Genomic DNA, 14,515 nt, shown 5'->3' with positions numbered 1-14,515 from the left:
CCCCCGCTCCTTCCTCTATCTTCCTCCGCTCCTTCCTCTATCTTCCCCCGCTTCTTCCTCTATCTTCCCCCACTCCTTCCTCTACCTTCCCCCACTTCTACCTCTATCTTCCTCCAGTCTTCTCATCCGGTATCTTCCTCTGGCTTCTTCTTCCCCACTTTGTCCTCCAGACGATCCGCCTCAATGCAAGTTTCCCTCTGTGTGACGCATCTGTTCAGGTGACAGGTCTTATATAACGGAGGGCGGGGCCACATAAACCGCGTTTCCCTGTGCATCGGGGGGGGGGGGGGGGTCACCAGGTAGCCCTGCCCTCCATTATATAAGAGCTGTCACCTGAACAGAAGCCTCACACAGCAGGAGACTCCCATTGAGGCGGATCGTCCGGAGGACGAAGCGGGGAAGAAGAAGCCGGAGGAAGATGCCGGACGAGAAGACCGGAGGAAGAAGCGGGGAAGACCTAGATGGAGGAAGAAGAAGATTAGTACCCCATTACCAATTCACACAGGAGGGGCCCTGATTTGGGGGTTCCCTTGTTAAAGGGGGCTTCCAGATTCCAATAAGCCCCCCGCCCGCAGACCCCCACAACCACCAGGCAAGGGTTGTGGGGATGAGGCCCTTCTCCCCATCAACTTGGGGACAAGGGGCTTTGGGGGGCTACCCCAAAGCACCCTCCCAATGTTGAGGGCATGTGGCCTGGTACGGTTCAGGAGGTGGGGGGGCGCTCTCTTGTCCCGCCTCTTTTCCTGCAGCCTGCTCGGATAAGGGTCTGGTGTGGATTTTTGGGGGGGGGGCCCCCACACATTTTTTTTTTTTTTTTGGTTCGGGGGTGCCCCTGTCGGGGAATCCCATGCCGTTTTTTTTTCCAATGACTTTTATGTGTATTGCCGTGACCGACAATGCATTATAGCCGCCAATACTTTTAAATGACTTTTTTTTCCTTTAGAAATGTCATTTTGCACTTGGACAGTTCTAAACACGGTAAAAATGCGCCACTTTACAGGCATACTATAGGCACCCCCCAGGTATGAAATTTAAAGGAATATTTCACTTTCATTGTTTCACTTTAAGCATTATTAAAATCACTTGATGACAATAACTTGCATATAAGCCTTTAAAATTAGCACTTTTGATTATTCATGTTCGTGTCCCATAGACCTTAACGGTGTTCACGCGTTCAAACTAATTTTTTGCCTGTTCGCATGTTCTGGATGCGAACCGAACAGGGGAGGTGTTCGGCTCATCCTTATTCCTGACCATCAGACTGTATACTGTATGTTGGACATTACATACTCCTGACCCCTGCACTATATACTCTATGTTGTAGGTTACATACAGACTTTTACATGTTAATAATAATGTGATAACATCCAACAACTTTAGATCCTTAAACAGAAAGTGATAATGAGGGAGGAGTCAATAACCCAATGATGGGGGTCTTCAGGATCAGTCCAGTCTTCATCTTGGTTGTTCTCCCCCCATCCTCACTCTCTGACCTCTGGTGGGGCTCAGCCCCGCTGTTATTCATGACTAAATCATGGACTAAATAAGGAAGGTCAGGACTTCTTGTGTTGGGAAGATGGCAATGAGTGATAGAGGGGGAGGGGACACTCGTCCTATAATCCCCTCATCACTGTCACTCCTATAGAAGACAGTTCTCGTTGTTTCCTCCCTCTCTGACTAAGGTCCATGAATAAAGAAATGATCTGGTAGGAGATCAGAGGACCCATTTACTAGTTACCTTGAGGGGGGAATTGTAAGATCCTCAGAGACAAAGCTGCCTGATGTGGGCGGAGTCCTGGTTTAGGGGAACCAATCAGCTGATGTCTAGTAATAATCTTTGTATTTCTATTTTAGTAGATGGACGGGAGATGAGGAAAACCTCAGAGGATTGTCTCACTTTGTCTCCAGACTGTAAAGTAGAAGATGAGGACATCACACAGTATAGTCCAGGAGAAAACCCGACTACCTCAAATGTCCATCTGTCACCACACAGTGTAGATGGACCATCGTATTCCTCTTATCCCGAGGAACCTCAGACTGTGCGGGACGGTGCCGGACCATCGTATTCCTCTTATCCTGAGGAACCTCAGACTGTGCGGGACGGTGCCGGACCATCGTATTCCTCTTATCCCGAGGAACCTCAGACTGTGCGGGACGGTGCCGGACCATCGTATTCCTCTTATCCTGAGGAACCTCAGACTGTGCGGGACGGTGCCGGACCATCGTATTCCTCTTATCCCGAGGAACCTCAGACTGTGCGGGACGGTGCCGGACCATCGTATTCCTCTTATCCTGAGGAACCTCAGACTGTGCGGGATGGTGCCGGACCATCGTATTCCTCTTATTCTGAGGAACCTCAGACTGTGCGGGACGGTGCCGGACCATCGTATTCCTCTTATCCTGAGGAACCTCAGACTGTGCGGGACGGTGCCGGACCATCGTATTCATCTTATCCTGAGGAACCTCAGACTGTGCGGGACGGTGCCGGACCATCGTATTCCTCTTATCCCGAGGAACCTCAGACTGTGCGGGACGGTGCCGGACCATCGTATTCCTCTTATCCCGAGGAACCTCAGACTGTGCGGGACGGTGCCGGACCATCGTATTCCTCTTATCCTGAGGAACCTCAGACTGTGCGGGACGGTGCCGGACCATCGTATTCCTCTTATCCTGAGGAACCTCAGACTGTGCGGGACGGTGCCGGACCATCGTATTCCTCTTATCCTGAGGAACCTCAGACTGTGCGGGACGGTGCCGGACCATCGTATTCCTCTTATCCTGAGGAACCTCAGACTGTGCGGGACGGTGCCGGACCATCGTATTCCTCTTATCCCGAGGAACCTCAGACTGTGCGGGACGGTGCCGGACCATCGTATTCCTCTTATCCTGAGGAACCTCAGACTGTGTGGGACGGTGCCGGACCATCGTATTCCTCTTATCCCGAGGAACCGCAGACTGTGCGGGATGGTGCCGGACCATCGTATTCCTCTTATCCTGAGGAACCTCAGACTGTGCGGGATGGTGCCGGACCATCGTATTCCTCTTATCCTGAGGAACCTCAGACTGTGCGGGACGGTGCCGTCCTTCCAACAGAGAAGAGCCTTTCCTGTACTGAGTGCGGGAAGTGTTTCCCTTCTAAATCCAAACTTAAAAGGCATATAAGATCTCATACAGGAGAGAAGCCGTATTCCTGTCCTGAGTGCGGGAACTGTTTTTCACAGAAGTCCCGTCTTACCATACATCAGAGATTGCACACGGGTGAGAAGCCGTATTCCTGTCCTGAGTGCGGAAAATGTTTTGCACAGAAGACCCATCTTTCTCATCATCAGAAATTGCACACGGGGGAAAAGCCGTATTCCTGTTCTGAGTGCGGGCAATGTTTTCCACAGAGGAGCCATCTTTCCGATCATCAGAAATTGCACACGGGGGAAAAGCCTTATTCCTGCCCTGAGTGTGGGAAATGTTTTTCAATGAAGTTCAATCTTACCATACATCAGAGATCTCACACAGGGGAGAAGCCGTATTCTTGTCCTGAGTGCGGGAAATGTTATTCACATAAGTCCCATCTTTCTAATCATCAGAAATTGCACACTGGGGAAAAGGCGTATTCCTGTCCTGAGTGCGGGAAATGTTTTTCAGTGAAGTTCTGTCTTACTGTCCATCAGAGATTGCACACAGGTGAGAAGCCGTATTCCTGTCCTGAGTGCGGGAAAAGTTTTTCACAGAAGTCATCTCTTAATATACATCAGAGATCTCACACGGGGGAGAAGCCGTATTCCTGTCCTGAGTGTGGGAAATGTTTTTCAGTGAAGTTAAATCTTACCACACATCAGAGATCTCACACTGGGGAGAAGCCGTATTCCTGTCCTGAGTGCGGGAAATGTTTTTCACATAAGTACCCTCTTTCCAGACATCAGAGATTGCACACGGGGGGGAGAAGCCGTATTCCTGTCCAGAGTGCGGAAAAAAAATAAAAATACTGAACTTATGATTAAACCAGCCGACAAGGGTGGAAACCTTCCTTGTAGTAACGGATCGCATTAGTTATGAACGCCCGTTTACATATTCTCCAAAATCGAGAATGGTATAGACCAATTTCTCGAACAGTTATTGAATTCTATAGCAATGAATATAGAAATATTGCTAAAGCTCCCTCTAGGAACCCGATTGATAAACAAACCTGGACCTTTCTTAATGTCCAGGAACCTAAAGTCCCAACTTTTCGTGCTCTACCCTCAGGTTCATAAATCTTTAACTAACCCCCCTCCCCCCCCCCCCCCCCGCTCGGAATGTCCCATTATCTCTGGATGTGGGTGTCGTAACTGAAAATGCGAGTAGTCTAATATAACAATGATACATACCTGAGTCCACCTGTTAAATCATCGTTTTCCTATTTAATGAAGAGGATTAGGGCTGCGAGATCAGAGTAGACTCCACATCCCAATTCTTATGAAGAATACACGAAAAAAGGAAAACTGCAGGACTTTAAAGGCGGCAGAAAAAAAAGGATAGTGTTTTTTAAATATAAAAAAAAGTTTTATTTTCTTGTGAAAAAAAAAAAGTTTTATTAATAACAATAAAAGCATTAGCATTAAAAAATCCCTTGTTGCATATCAAGTTCATTTCATATACATATATACAGACACTACCGCTCTACATGTTTCGATTCGAGTGAGCTTCTTCGGGAGTGTGAGCTTCTTCGGGAGAGTGAGCTCTTTCAGGAGAGTGAGCTCCATTAGAGTGAGCTTCTTCGGGAGAGTGAGCTCTTTCAGGAGAGTGAGCTCCATTAGAGTGAGCTTCTTCGGGAGAGTGAGCTCTTTCAGGAGAGTGAGCTCTATTAGAGTGAGCTTCTTCGGGAGAGTGAGCTTCTTCGGGAGAGTGAGCTCTTTCAGGAGAGTGAGCTCCATTAGAGTGAGCTTCTTCGGGGGAGTGAGCTTCTTCGGGAGAGTGAGCTCTTTCAGGAGAGTGAGCTCCATTAGAGTGAGCTTCTTCGGGGGAGTGAGCTTCTTTGGGAGAGTGAGCTCTTTCAGGAGAGTGAGCTCTTTCATTAGAGTGAGCTTCTTCATTAGAGTGAGCTTCTTTGGGAGAGTGAGCTCTTTCAGGAGAGAGAGCTTCTTCAGGAATTGAGCTTCTTCAGGAGTGTGAGCTTCTTCAGGGAGAGTGAGCTCTTTCAGGAGAGTGAGCTCTTTCAGGAGAGTGAGCTCTTTCAGGAGTGTGAGCTCTTTCAGGAGAGTGAGCTCTTTCAGGAATTGAGCTTCTTCAGGAGTGTGAGCTTCTTCAGGAAGAGTGAGCTCTTTCAGGAGTGTGAGCTTCTTCAGGGAGAGTGAGCTCTTTCAGGAGAGTGAGCTTCTTCGGGAGAGTGAGCTCTTTCAGGAGAGTGAGCTCTTTCAGGAATTGAGCTTCTTCAGGAGTGGGAGCTTCTTCAGGAGTGTGAGCTTCTTCAGGGAGAGTGAGCTCTTTCAGGAGAGTGAGCTCTTTCAGGAGTGTGAGCTCTTTCAGGAGTGTGAGCTCTTTCAGGAATTGAGCTTCTTCAGGAGTGTGAGCTTCTTCAGGGAGAGTGAGTTTTTTTAGGAGTCTGAGCTTCTTCAGGAAGTGAGTTTCTTCAGGAGTTCTGTATGGAATAATTACTATAAGAAATAGTGGAAAAAAAGACAACAGAATGGGGATTAATTACTAATAACTAATTACAAATTTATCAAAATATAGGTGTACAAACATACACATTTTTTTTGTTTTTATATATTAAATATTCTCAAAAAATAATTTTTATAATTAATGTTGTTGAAGCATAGATGGACCTACCGAGTATGAAAAATGCAAATGCAATGCCTCAGTTTCTGAATATGCCAAGCAGATACCTCAATGCGAAGAACATGATGACCACAGGGGGGCGATGTAAATATAGACTGAATAAATCCTATAAGGGAGACATACATGTATATGTAGAGTGTGTGTGTGTGTGTGTGTGTATATATAATATAAATATATATATATATATATATATATATTGTAGACATGTCACTGGAGAAGTGGTTGAGGGGGTGTACATCTCACCTAGGTTGCTACACAGTGTGAGATGGTAAGTCCAGGATGGATCAGTTTCTCAGCAGCAATATGCTGCTGAGTTGTTATTTAATCTTGCCGGGCCTGGGTTTATATGGAATGGCAGGTAGGTTTGGTAGAGGGACCTGTCATTCCACACCCCCCATCCCTCGATCCAGTTCTGGGTTTTGGATCAGGTGAGCTTTGATCCTAATTAGCCTGGGAAGGTAAAGGCTCTGCGGGCCTGCAGGTGTTCGCTCTCAGCCAGGGAAATGAACAGTCTGTGTGTTGGAGGAAGCTGCAAGCACAGCCACTGCTGGAGCTAAAACCCACCCTGCGATATCCAGGCAAAAGACGCTGTGTTTATAAGTGTCAGATAGGTGAGAAGAACCTGTTAGTAAGCGCCCAGCCGGGCTAGGTTGTTTTTTTTATTATTATTCTTTTGTTCCTGTTGTACACAAGAAGCACGGTGTTGCTGTATATTTTGTTTGTTGGACTGTTTGTACCACGAATAAACGCCAAGGTCTGCTTTATAAATTCCAAGTCTGCTGTGAACTGTGTCCAAACTCACCCTACCCCGGGAAGATCCCTTACAATTGGTGGAGAAATCGGGCAACACGGTTGCTAGGGGCAACGGTGTGGACAGACTTGGCTACAGCTGCTGATGTCCTGGGTGAAAGCTGCAACTACACTCCAAGAACAGTCCAGCAACATGGAGGAGATGCTGAAGCAGTTTATGCAAGTGAGTTTGCAACAACAGCAGGCTCAGACAGAGGCCAATAGACGACATGAACAGTCCATGGCTGCACAACAGCAGATGCATAAGGAAGAGTTGCAAGCTTTGCGCCAAAGCCAACAACAACTTATCGAGCACCTGATAGTAAATCGAGAGGCGCCTGTGGTTGCTAATCCACCCACAGTGATGGGAGCCGCTCCAGAGATTTTTTTGGGAGAAGGACTGTGCAGAAAGCGCTGCAAAAGATGACTGCTGAGGACGATGTTGAGGCCTATCTAACAGTATTTGAGCGCGTGGCTGAGCGAGAGAAGTTACCAGCCGCTGAGTGGGCAGAGGTAATTGCGCCCTATTTAACAGGTGAACCTCAAAAGGCCTACTATGACCTCAGTGAGCAAGAGGTTAAGGACTATACTCGGCTAAAAGAGGAGGTACTTGCCCGACTAGGAGTTACTACTGCAGTCCGTGCCCGGAGGGTACGCAACTGGAGCTACAGTCTGGACAAATCAGCGAGGTCCCAGATGTATGACCTAATCCATTTGGCAAGAAAGTGGTTGGAGCCAGACACTTCTACTCCTGCACAAATCCTAGAGAAGGTCGTGATGGATCGCTACCTCCGAGTGCTTCCTACTGACCTGCAACGCTGGGTGGGACAAGGTGATCCTAAGAATGCAAACGAACTTGTCAACCTTGTGGAGAGGTTCCAGGCGACTGAGGACTACCTCCGTGATGTTCCTGCAGCATCTTCACCTCCCCGGAGCGCCAGATCTGTGCCGTCAGCTGGTAAGAGACTTCCATCTATTGGGGGAGTGTGGAGGGGTGCTGATGGAGGGAAAAGGGCTCAAGTGGTGTCTCAGGGACAAAAGACTGGTGATGGTCCCGGGTGGCTAAGGGGCTCTAAAAAGGACTCCTTGCCAAAGAGACCAGGCCCTATCCAGTGTTGGAGATGCCATGAGGCGGGACACGTGTCTGCCCATTGCCCTCTTACCACTGAACCCATGGAGTGTGACGCTAGCCGGCGTCAGTCGCTGTTTGCGGAACCATCTTGTGCTGCAGTTCCTGGACTAGAGACTGAACCGCAAATCTGCAATATTACCATCAATGACCTTCCCGTTGAGGCGTTAATGGACTCGGGAAGCCTCGTAACCTTGGTGCATGCTAGCCTGGTGGCTGGGGACTTAGAGTCTAAAAAGCATATGAGTGTTGTGTGCATACATGGTGATACAAAAGTGTACCCTATAGTGCTGGCTAAAGTCGGGACTGAACAAGGCACCATACAATATGAAGTGGGTGTGGTAAAAAACCTCATGCATAATGTAATATTGGGACGCGATTTTCCATTATTCTGGGCTCTCTGGGAAAAAAGAAAAATCCCCAAAAGGAGTGGGGATACCTCTAAGGGGGTTGCTTTGTCCCCTGTGAATGATAGAAGTGTGCAGGATGAAAATGATTGTTCTCCTTTGCAGGTCCTGGCTGGGGAGGAGGAGGCTCCTCCCACTGAGCAAAATATACTAGACTTAGAGGTGTCTAGGGATAATTTTGGCGCTGCACAATTACAGGACCCCACTCTCAAAAATGCGAGAGAGCAGGTTGCTGTTATGAATGGGGTACCTCAGGAACCAGATGCTGAAAAAAGATTTCCACATTTTTCGGTGACTAATGACCTTTTCTATAGAGTCAATAAGATTAAGGATGAGATTGTGGAACAGCTTCTGGTACCTAAGCCGTACCGGCGTCAGGTGCTTGACATGGCACATAACCATGTTCTTGGGGGACACTTGGGGACTGACAAAACGCGAGAGAGGGTTCTCCAGAGGTTTTTTTGGCCGGCGATATATGATGACATTAAAAAATACTGCGAGTCGTGCCCCACATGTCAGGTTAGTGCCCCAGTGTCACATTTTCGCAGTCCTTTGGTTTCGCTCCCTATTATAGAGGTGCCTTTTGAGCGTATTGCCATGGATTTAGTGGGTCCCGTTGTAAAGTCAGCTAGAGGACACCAGTATATTTTGGTAGTCATAGATTATGCGACCCGCTATCCTGAGGCTGTACCCTTAAGAAACACTGCATCTAAAAACAATTGCACGTGAGTTGTTTTATATGTTCTCTAGGACTGGGATCCCCAAAGAAATCCTAACTGACCAAGGTACGCCATTTATGTCAAAACTGATGAAGGAATTATGCAAACTATTTAAAGTCTCACACATCCGTACCTCTGTATACCACCCCCAGACGGACGGATTGGTGGAGAGATTTAATAAAACTTTGAAACATATGTTGAAGAAAGTGGTGGGAAAAGATGGTCGTGACTGGGATCATTTATTACCCTACCTCATGTTTGCTATTAGGGAAGTGCCCCAAGCGTCCACAGGGTTCTCACCATTCGAGTTGGTCTATGGTCGTCACCCTAGGGGTCTACTGGACATTGCAAAAGAGACATGGGAGAGTGAGTCCACCCCATACAAGAGTGTTATTGAGCATGTAGCACAAATGCAGGACCGTATAGCCACTGTAATGCCCCTGGTAAGGGAACACCTCCAGAGAGCTCAAGAGGCCCAAAGTAGAATTTACAACCGGTCCGCAAGAATCAGGACATTCAACCCAGGCGATAGGGTCCTTATACTAGTCCCCACTGTTGAGAGTAAATTCTTAGCGAAGTGGCAAGGTCCTTATGAAATTGTTGAAAAGATCAGTGAGGTGAACTACAAGGTGCACCAACCAGGTAGAAGGAAGCCTTTCCAAGTTTATCACATAAACTTGATCAAGCCCTGGAAAGACAGGGAATCCTTGGTGGCGACAAATACTGTTAATAATTTGTCACCACCAATCCCTCCAGTCAAGGTAGGTGATGCTCTATCAGTGTCACAGAAACAGGAGGCTCTGGAATTTTTACAGAAAAACAAAAACAAGTTCTCTGACCTCCCAGGGCGTACCCACCTCATCCATCATCACATTGAAACTGAGCCTAGAAGCAGAGTAAACCTAAAGCCCTATAGGATACCGGAGGCACGTAGGAAAGCCGTATCTGCCGAGGTAAAACGTATGCTTGATCTGGGGGTAATTGAGGTGTCACAGAGTGAATGGTCCAGCCCGATTGTGCTAATCCCAAAGCCCAATGGAACTTGGAGGTTCTGTAACGATTTCAGAAAGTTGAATGAGATCTCCAAGTTCGATGCTTATCCTATGCCCAGGGTAGATGAGTTGATTGAGAAGTTAGGTAACGCCAGGTACATAACCACCCTCGATCTCACAAAGGGCTACTGGCAGATTCCACTTTCTGGCGAGGCTAAAGAGAAAACTGCATTCTCCACCCCTGATGGGCTATTCCAGTATGTAGTGATGCCATTCGGGTTACATGGAGCGCCTGCAACTTTCCAGAGGTTGATGGACTTGATTCTGCGACCACATCGGGATTACTCAGCCGCCTACCTCGATGATGTGGTCATTTTTAGCCCTGATTGGGAAAGTCACCTCTGTAAGGTACAGGCCGTGTTGGATACCATAAGTGATGCAGGGTTGACCATAAATGCCGAGAAGTGTGCTCTAGCCCTAGAAGAGGCCAAATATCTGGGCTACATTGTTGGGAGAGGATTGATTAAGCCACAGCTAAATAAAATTGAGGCAATACAGAATTGGCCTAGACCCCTGACAAGGAAACAGGTTAGAGCTTTCCTGGGTATTACGGGTTATTACCGTAGATTTGTGCCGAACTTTGCCTCAGTTGCTGCTCCACTAACTGACTTGACAAAGGGCGGAAAGACAGCAATGGTCACGTGGACCCCAGAGGCCGAGAAGGCTTTCCAAAGCCTTAAGTCTGCCTTGTGCCAACCACCTGTGTTAGTTACCCCCAATTTCAGGCGAGAATTTCTGGTCCAGACAGATGCCTCTAACACAGGCTTAGGTGCAGTACTCTCACAAGTAGTGAATGGTGAGGAGCATCCGGTGACGTACTTGAGTAGAAAACTAACCCCGACCGAGAAAAATTATGCCATTGTGGAGCGAGAATGTTTGGCAGTGAAGTGGGCCCTAGAATCTTTAAAGTATTACTTGCTAGGCAGGAAATTCAAGTTGGTGACAGACCATGCCCCCCTAACATGGATGAAGTTAAACAAGGAGAGAAATGCAAGAGTGACTAGATGGTTTCTGTCCTTACAAAACTTTAATTTCACTGTGGAACACAGGCCAGGGAAATTACAGGCAAATGCTGACGCATTGTCGAGGGTGAGTTGTCTGTGGGGACAAAAGGCTCAGCCCTCCGGTCTGAAAAAGAGGGGGGGGGATATGTAGACATGTCACTGGAGAAGTGGTTGAGGGGGTGTACATCTCACCTAGGTTGCTACACAGTGTGAGATGGTAAGTCCAGGATGGATCAGTTTCTCAGCAGCAATATGCTGCTGAGTTGTTATTTAATCTTGCCGGGCCTGGGTTTATATGGAATGGCAGGTAGGTTTGGTAGAGGGACCTGTCATTCCACACCCCCCATCCCTCGATCCAGTTCTGGGTTTTGGATCAGGTGAGCTTTGATCCTAATTAGCCTGGGAAGGTAAAGGCTCTGCGGGCCTGCAGGTGTTCGCTCTCAGCCAGGGAAATGAACAGTCTGTGTGTTGGAGGAAGCTGCAAGCACAGCCACTGCTGGAGCTAAAACCCACCCTGCGATATCCAGGCGAAAGACGCTGTGTTTATAAGTGTCAGATAGGTGAGAAGAACCTGTTAGTAAGCGCCCAGCCGGGCTAGGTTGTTTTTTTTATTATTATTCTTTTGTTCCTGTTATACACAAGAAGCACGGTGTTGCTGTATATTTTGTTTGTTGGACTGTTTGTACCACGAATAAACGCCAAGGTCTGCTTTATAAATTCCAAGTCTGCTGTGAACTGTGTCCAAACTCACCCTACCCCGGGAAGATCCCTTACAATATATATATATATACCAGTGCCTTGCGAAAGTATTCGGCCCCCTTGAACTTTTCAACCTTTTGCCACATTTCAGGCTTCAAACATAAAGATAAAAACATTTTTATTTTTTGTGAAGAATCACCAACAAGTGGGACACAATTGTGAAGTGGAACGAAATCTATTGGATTTTTGAAACTTTTTTAACGAATAAAAAAATGAAAAGTGGGGCGTGCAAAATGATTCGGCCCCCTTGCGTTAATACTTTGTAGAGCCACCTTTTGCTGCGATTACAGCTGCAACTCGCTTGGGGTATGTCTCTATCAGTTTTGCACATCGAGAGACTGAAATTCTTGCCCATTCTTCCTTGCAAAACAGCTGGAGCTCAGTGAGGTTGGATGGAGAGCGTTTGTGAACAGCAGTTTTCAGCTCTTTCCACAGATTCTCGATTGGATTCAGGTCTGGACTTTGACTTGGCCATTCTAACACCTGGATACGTTTATCTGTGAACCATTCCTTTGTAGATTTTGCTGTATGTTTGGGATCATTGTCTTGTTGGAAGATAAATCTCCGTCCCAGTTTCAGGTCTTTTGCAGACTCCAACAGGTTTTCATCCAGAATGGTCCTGTATTTGGCTGCATCCATCTTCCCCTCAATTTTAACCATCTTCCCTGTCCCTGCTGAAGAAAAGCAGGCCCAAACCATGATGCTGCCACCACCATGTGTGACAGTGGGGATGGTGTGTTGAGGGTGATGAGCTGTGTTGCTTTTACGCCAAACATATCGTTTTGCATTGTGGGCAAAAAGTTGGATTTTGGTTTCATCTGACCAGAGCACCTTCTTCCACATGTTTGGTGTGTCTCCCAGGTGGCTTGTGGCAAACTTTAGACGAGACTTTTTATGGATATCTTTGAGAAATGGCTTTCTTCTTGCCACTCTTCCATAAAGGGCAGATTTGTGCAGTGTACGACTGATTGTTGTCCTATGGACAGACTCTCCCACCTCAGCTGTAGTTCTCTGCAGTTCATCCAGAGTGATCATGGGCCTCTTGGCTGCATCTCTGATCAGTCTTCTCCTTATCTGAGCTGAAAGTTTAGAGGGACGGCCAGGTCTTGGTAGATTTGCAGTGGTCTGATACTCCTTCCATTTCAAAATGATCACTTGCACAGTGCTCCTTGAGATGTTTAAAGCTTGGGAAATCTTTTTGTATCCAAATCCGGCTTTAAACTTCTCCACAACAGTATTACGGACCTGCCTGGTGTGTTCCTTGGTCTTCATGATGCTCTCTGCGCTTTCAACAGAACCCTGAGACTCTCACAGAGCAGGTGCATTTATACAGAGACTTGATTACACACAGGTGGATTCTATTTATCACCATCAGTCATTTAGGACAACATTGGATCATTCAGAGATCCTCGCTGAACTTCTGGAGTGAGTTTGCTGCACTGAAAGTAAAGGGGGCGAATAATTTTGCACGCACCACTTTTCAGTTTTTTATTTGCTTAAAAAGTTTCAAAAATCCAATAGATTTCGTTCCACTTCACAATTGTGTCCCACTTGTTGGTGATTCTTCACAAAAAATTAAAATTTTATATCTTTATGTTTGAAGCCTGAAATGGGGCAAAAGGTTGAAAAGGGGGCCGAATACTTTCGCAAGGCACTATATATATATATATATATATATATATATATATATATATATATATATATATAAATTATAGCGCCGGCACCTGAACAGCACGCACTATTTTTGAAATTTAAGGCTACACCTGAACTGCAGTTTGGTTTGGGTATAATTATTCAAAATTTTGACTTCAGCATCAGTCTGACTGGACTATAGGGTGTTCAGCCTGGCCAACGGGGGCACTGTCTCTTCTGGCAGGCATGGAACCACAGTCTGTTTGGGTGCCTTAAGGTTACTTTCTCTCGGAGCCCGCCCAGTGGGAGTGTCACTCTTGCTGTGCTTTCTGGGAGAGGGTAATTAATATGCGGATGTCACGTGGTTCGGGGTTTCCGGTCCAGAAAGTATGCTCTTACTCAATGGTCCTGGTCCTCCTGACCAGCCCCCAGGAAGGCTATGGCCTGGGGTGCGGATCCACCCAACTTTATGTCTCGAGGCTGGTTAGCCCGAGGCAAGGAAACTAAAGGAAGGATTCCAAGGTGGTCCGGTGCCGTCTCCAGGTTGTGGAGAGGCCCAGCAACTTCGTAGCTATCCAGGGGAGGAGTCTTCAGAAGAAGGCCCACGTACGGGTTGGCTTCTTAGCAAGAGCCTGGTGAGGCTGAGGGACCTAAGTGAATCCTATCTTGCGTGGGATCGCCGAACCGGCTGTAAGATCCAGGTACCACACAAGTGTTCTACAAGTCCTAGTTTCCTACATGTTCTACAACAACGTCTGTGGCAGAGAATTATTCCTACGTGTTCTACAACAACGTCTGTGGCAGAGAATTATTCCTACGTGTTCTACAACAACGTCTGCGGCAGAGACTTGTTCCTGATTTAAGCACCTTGTTGGCTGCTAGGCCTTGTGAGAGAGGGACTATCCAACTTGAGTGAACATCCAGCTGTGAATGGCTATTCTCTGGATTTAGTCAAAGTAAGGGAGTTCCTTATTATTGACTTTGTCACTAAGCCCCCGTACACACGGTCGGAGAATCCGTCTGAATGTGTCCTATCGGACCGTGTTGTCGGATAATCCGACTGTGTGTGGTCTGCATCGGACTGTTTCCATCGGAATATCCGTCGGACCAAATTTTCCAACATGTTGGAAATATTTTCTGACCAACTGGTCCGATAGGACATACTCCGATCATGTGTAGAGAATTTCGATCGGACAAAGTGCCGCGCATGCTC

At 47.1% G+C, this 14,515-nt stretch overlaps 1 protein-coding gene across 1 annotated transcript; it reads left to right on the top strand.

Annotated features, from left to right (window-relative positions):
- Positions 1-1,075: 1,075 nt before the first annotated feature.
- On the top strand, positions 1,076-4,599 carry LOC143955623 (uncharacterized). Its single transcript, XM_077465720.1, has one exon. It carries the CDS (start codon positions 1,782-1,784, stop codon positions 3,972-3,974), a length of 2,193 nt encoding a protein of 730 aa, XP_077321846.1. The 5' UTR covers positions 1,076-1,781; the 3' UTR covers positions 3,975-4,599.
- Positions 4,600-14,515: the final 9,916 nt, after the last annotated feature.

The sequence above is a fragment of the Lithobates pipiens genome, unplaced genomic scaffold (assembly GCF_037356315.1).
Source record: "Lithobates pipiens isolate NorthernLeopardFrog02 unplaced genomic scaffold, aLitPip1_a1.2 Scaffold_35, whole genome shotgun sequence".
Taxonomy (NCBI): domain Eukaryota; kingdom Metazoa; phylum Chordata; class Amphibia; order Anura; family Ranidae; genus Lithobates; species Lithobates pipiens.
Note: the sequence above shows the minus strand (reverse complement) of the source record. Positions and strands in the feature narration are given on the sequence as shown.

Excerpts from the sequence above, each read along its gene's own strand:
- LOC143955623 (XM_077465720.1), top strand. The coding sequence starts at position 1,782 with ATGTGGGCGGAGTCCTGGTTTAGGGGAACCAATCAGCTGATGTCTAGT.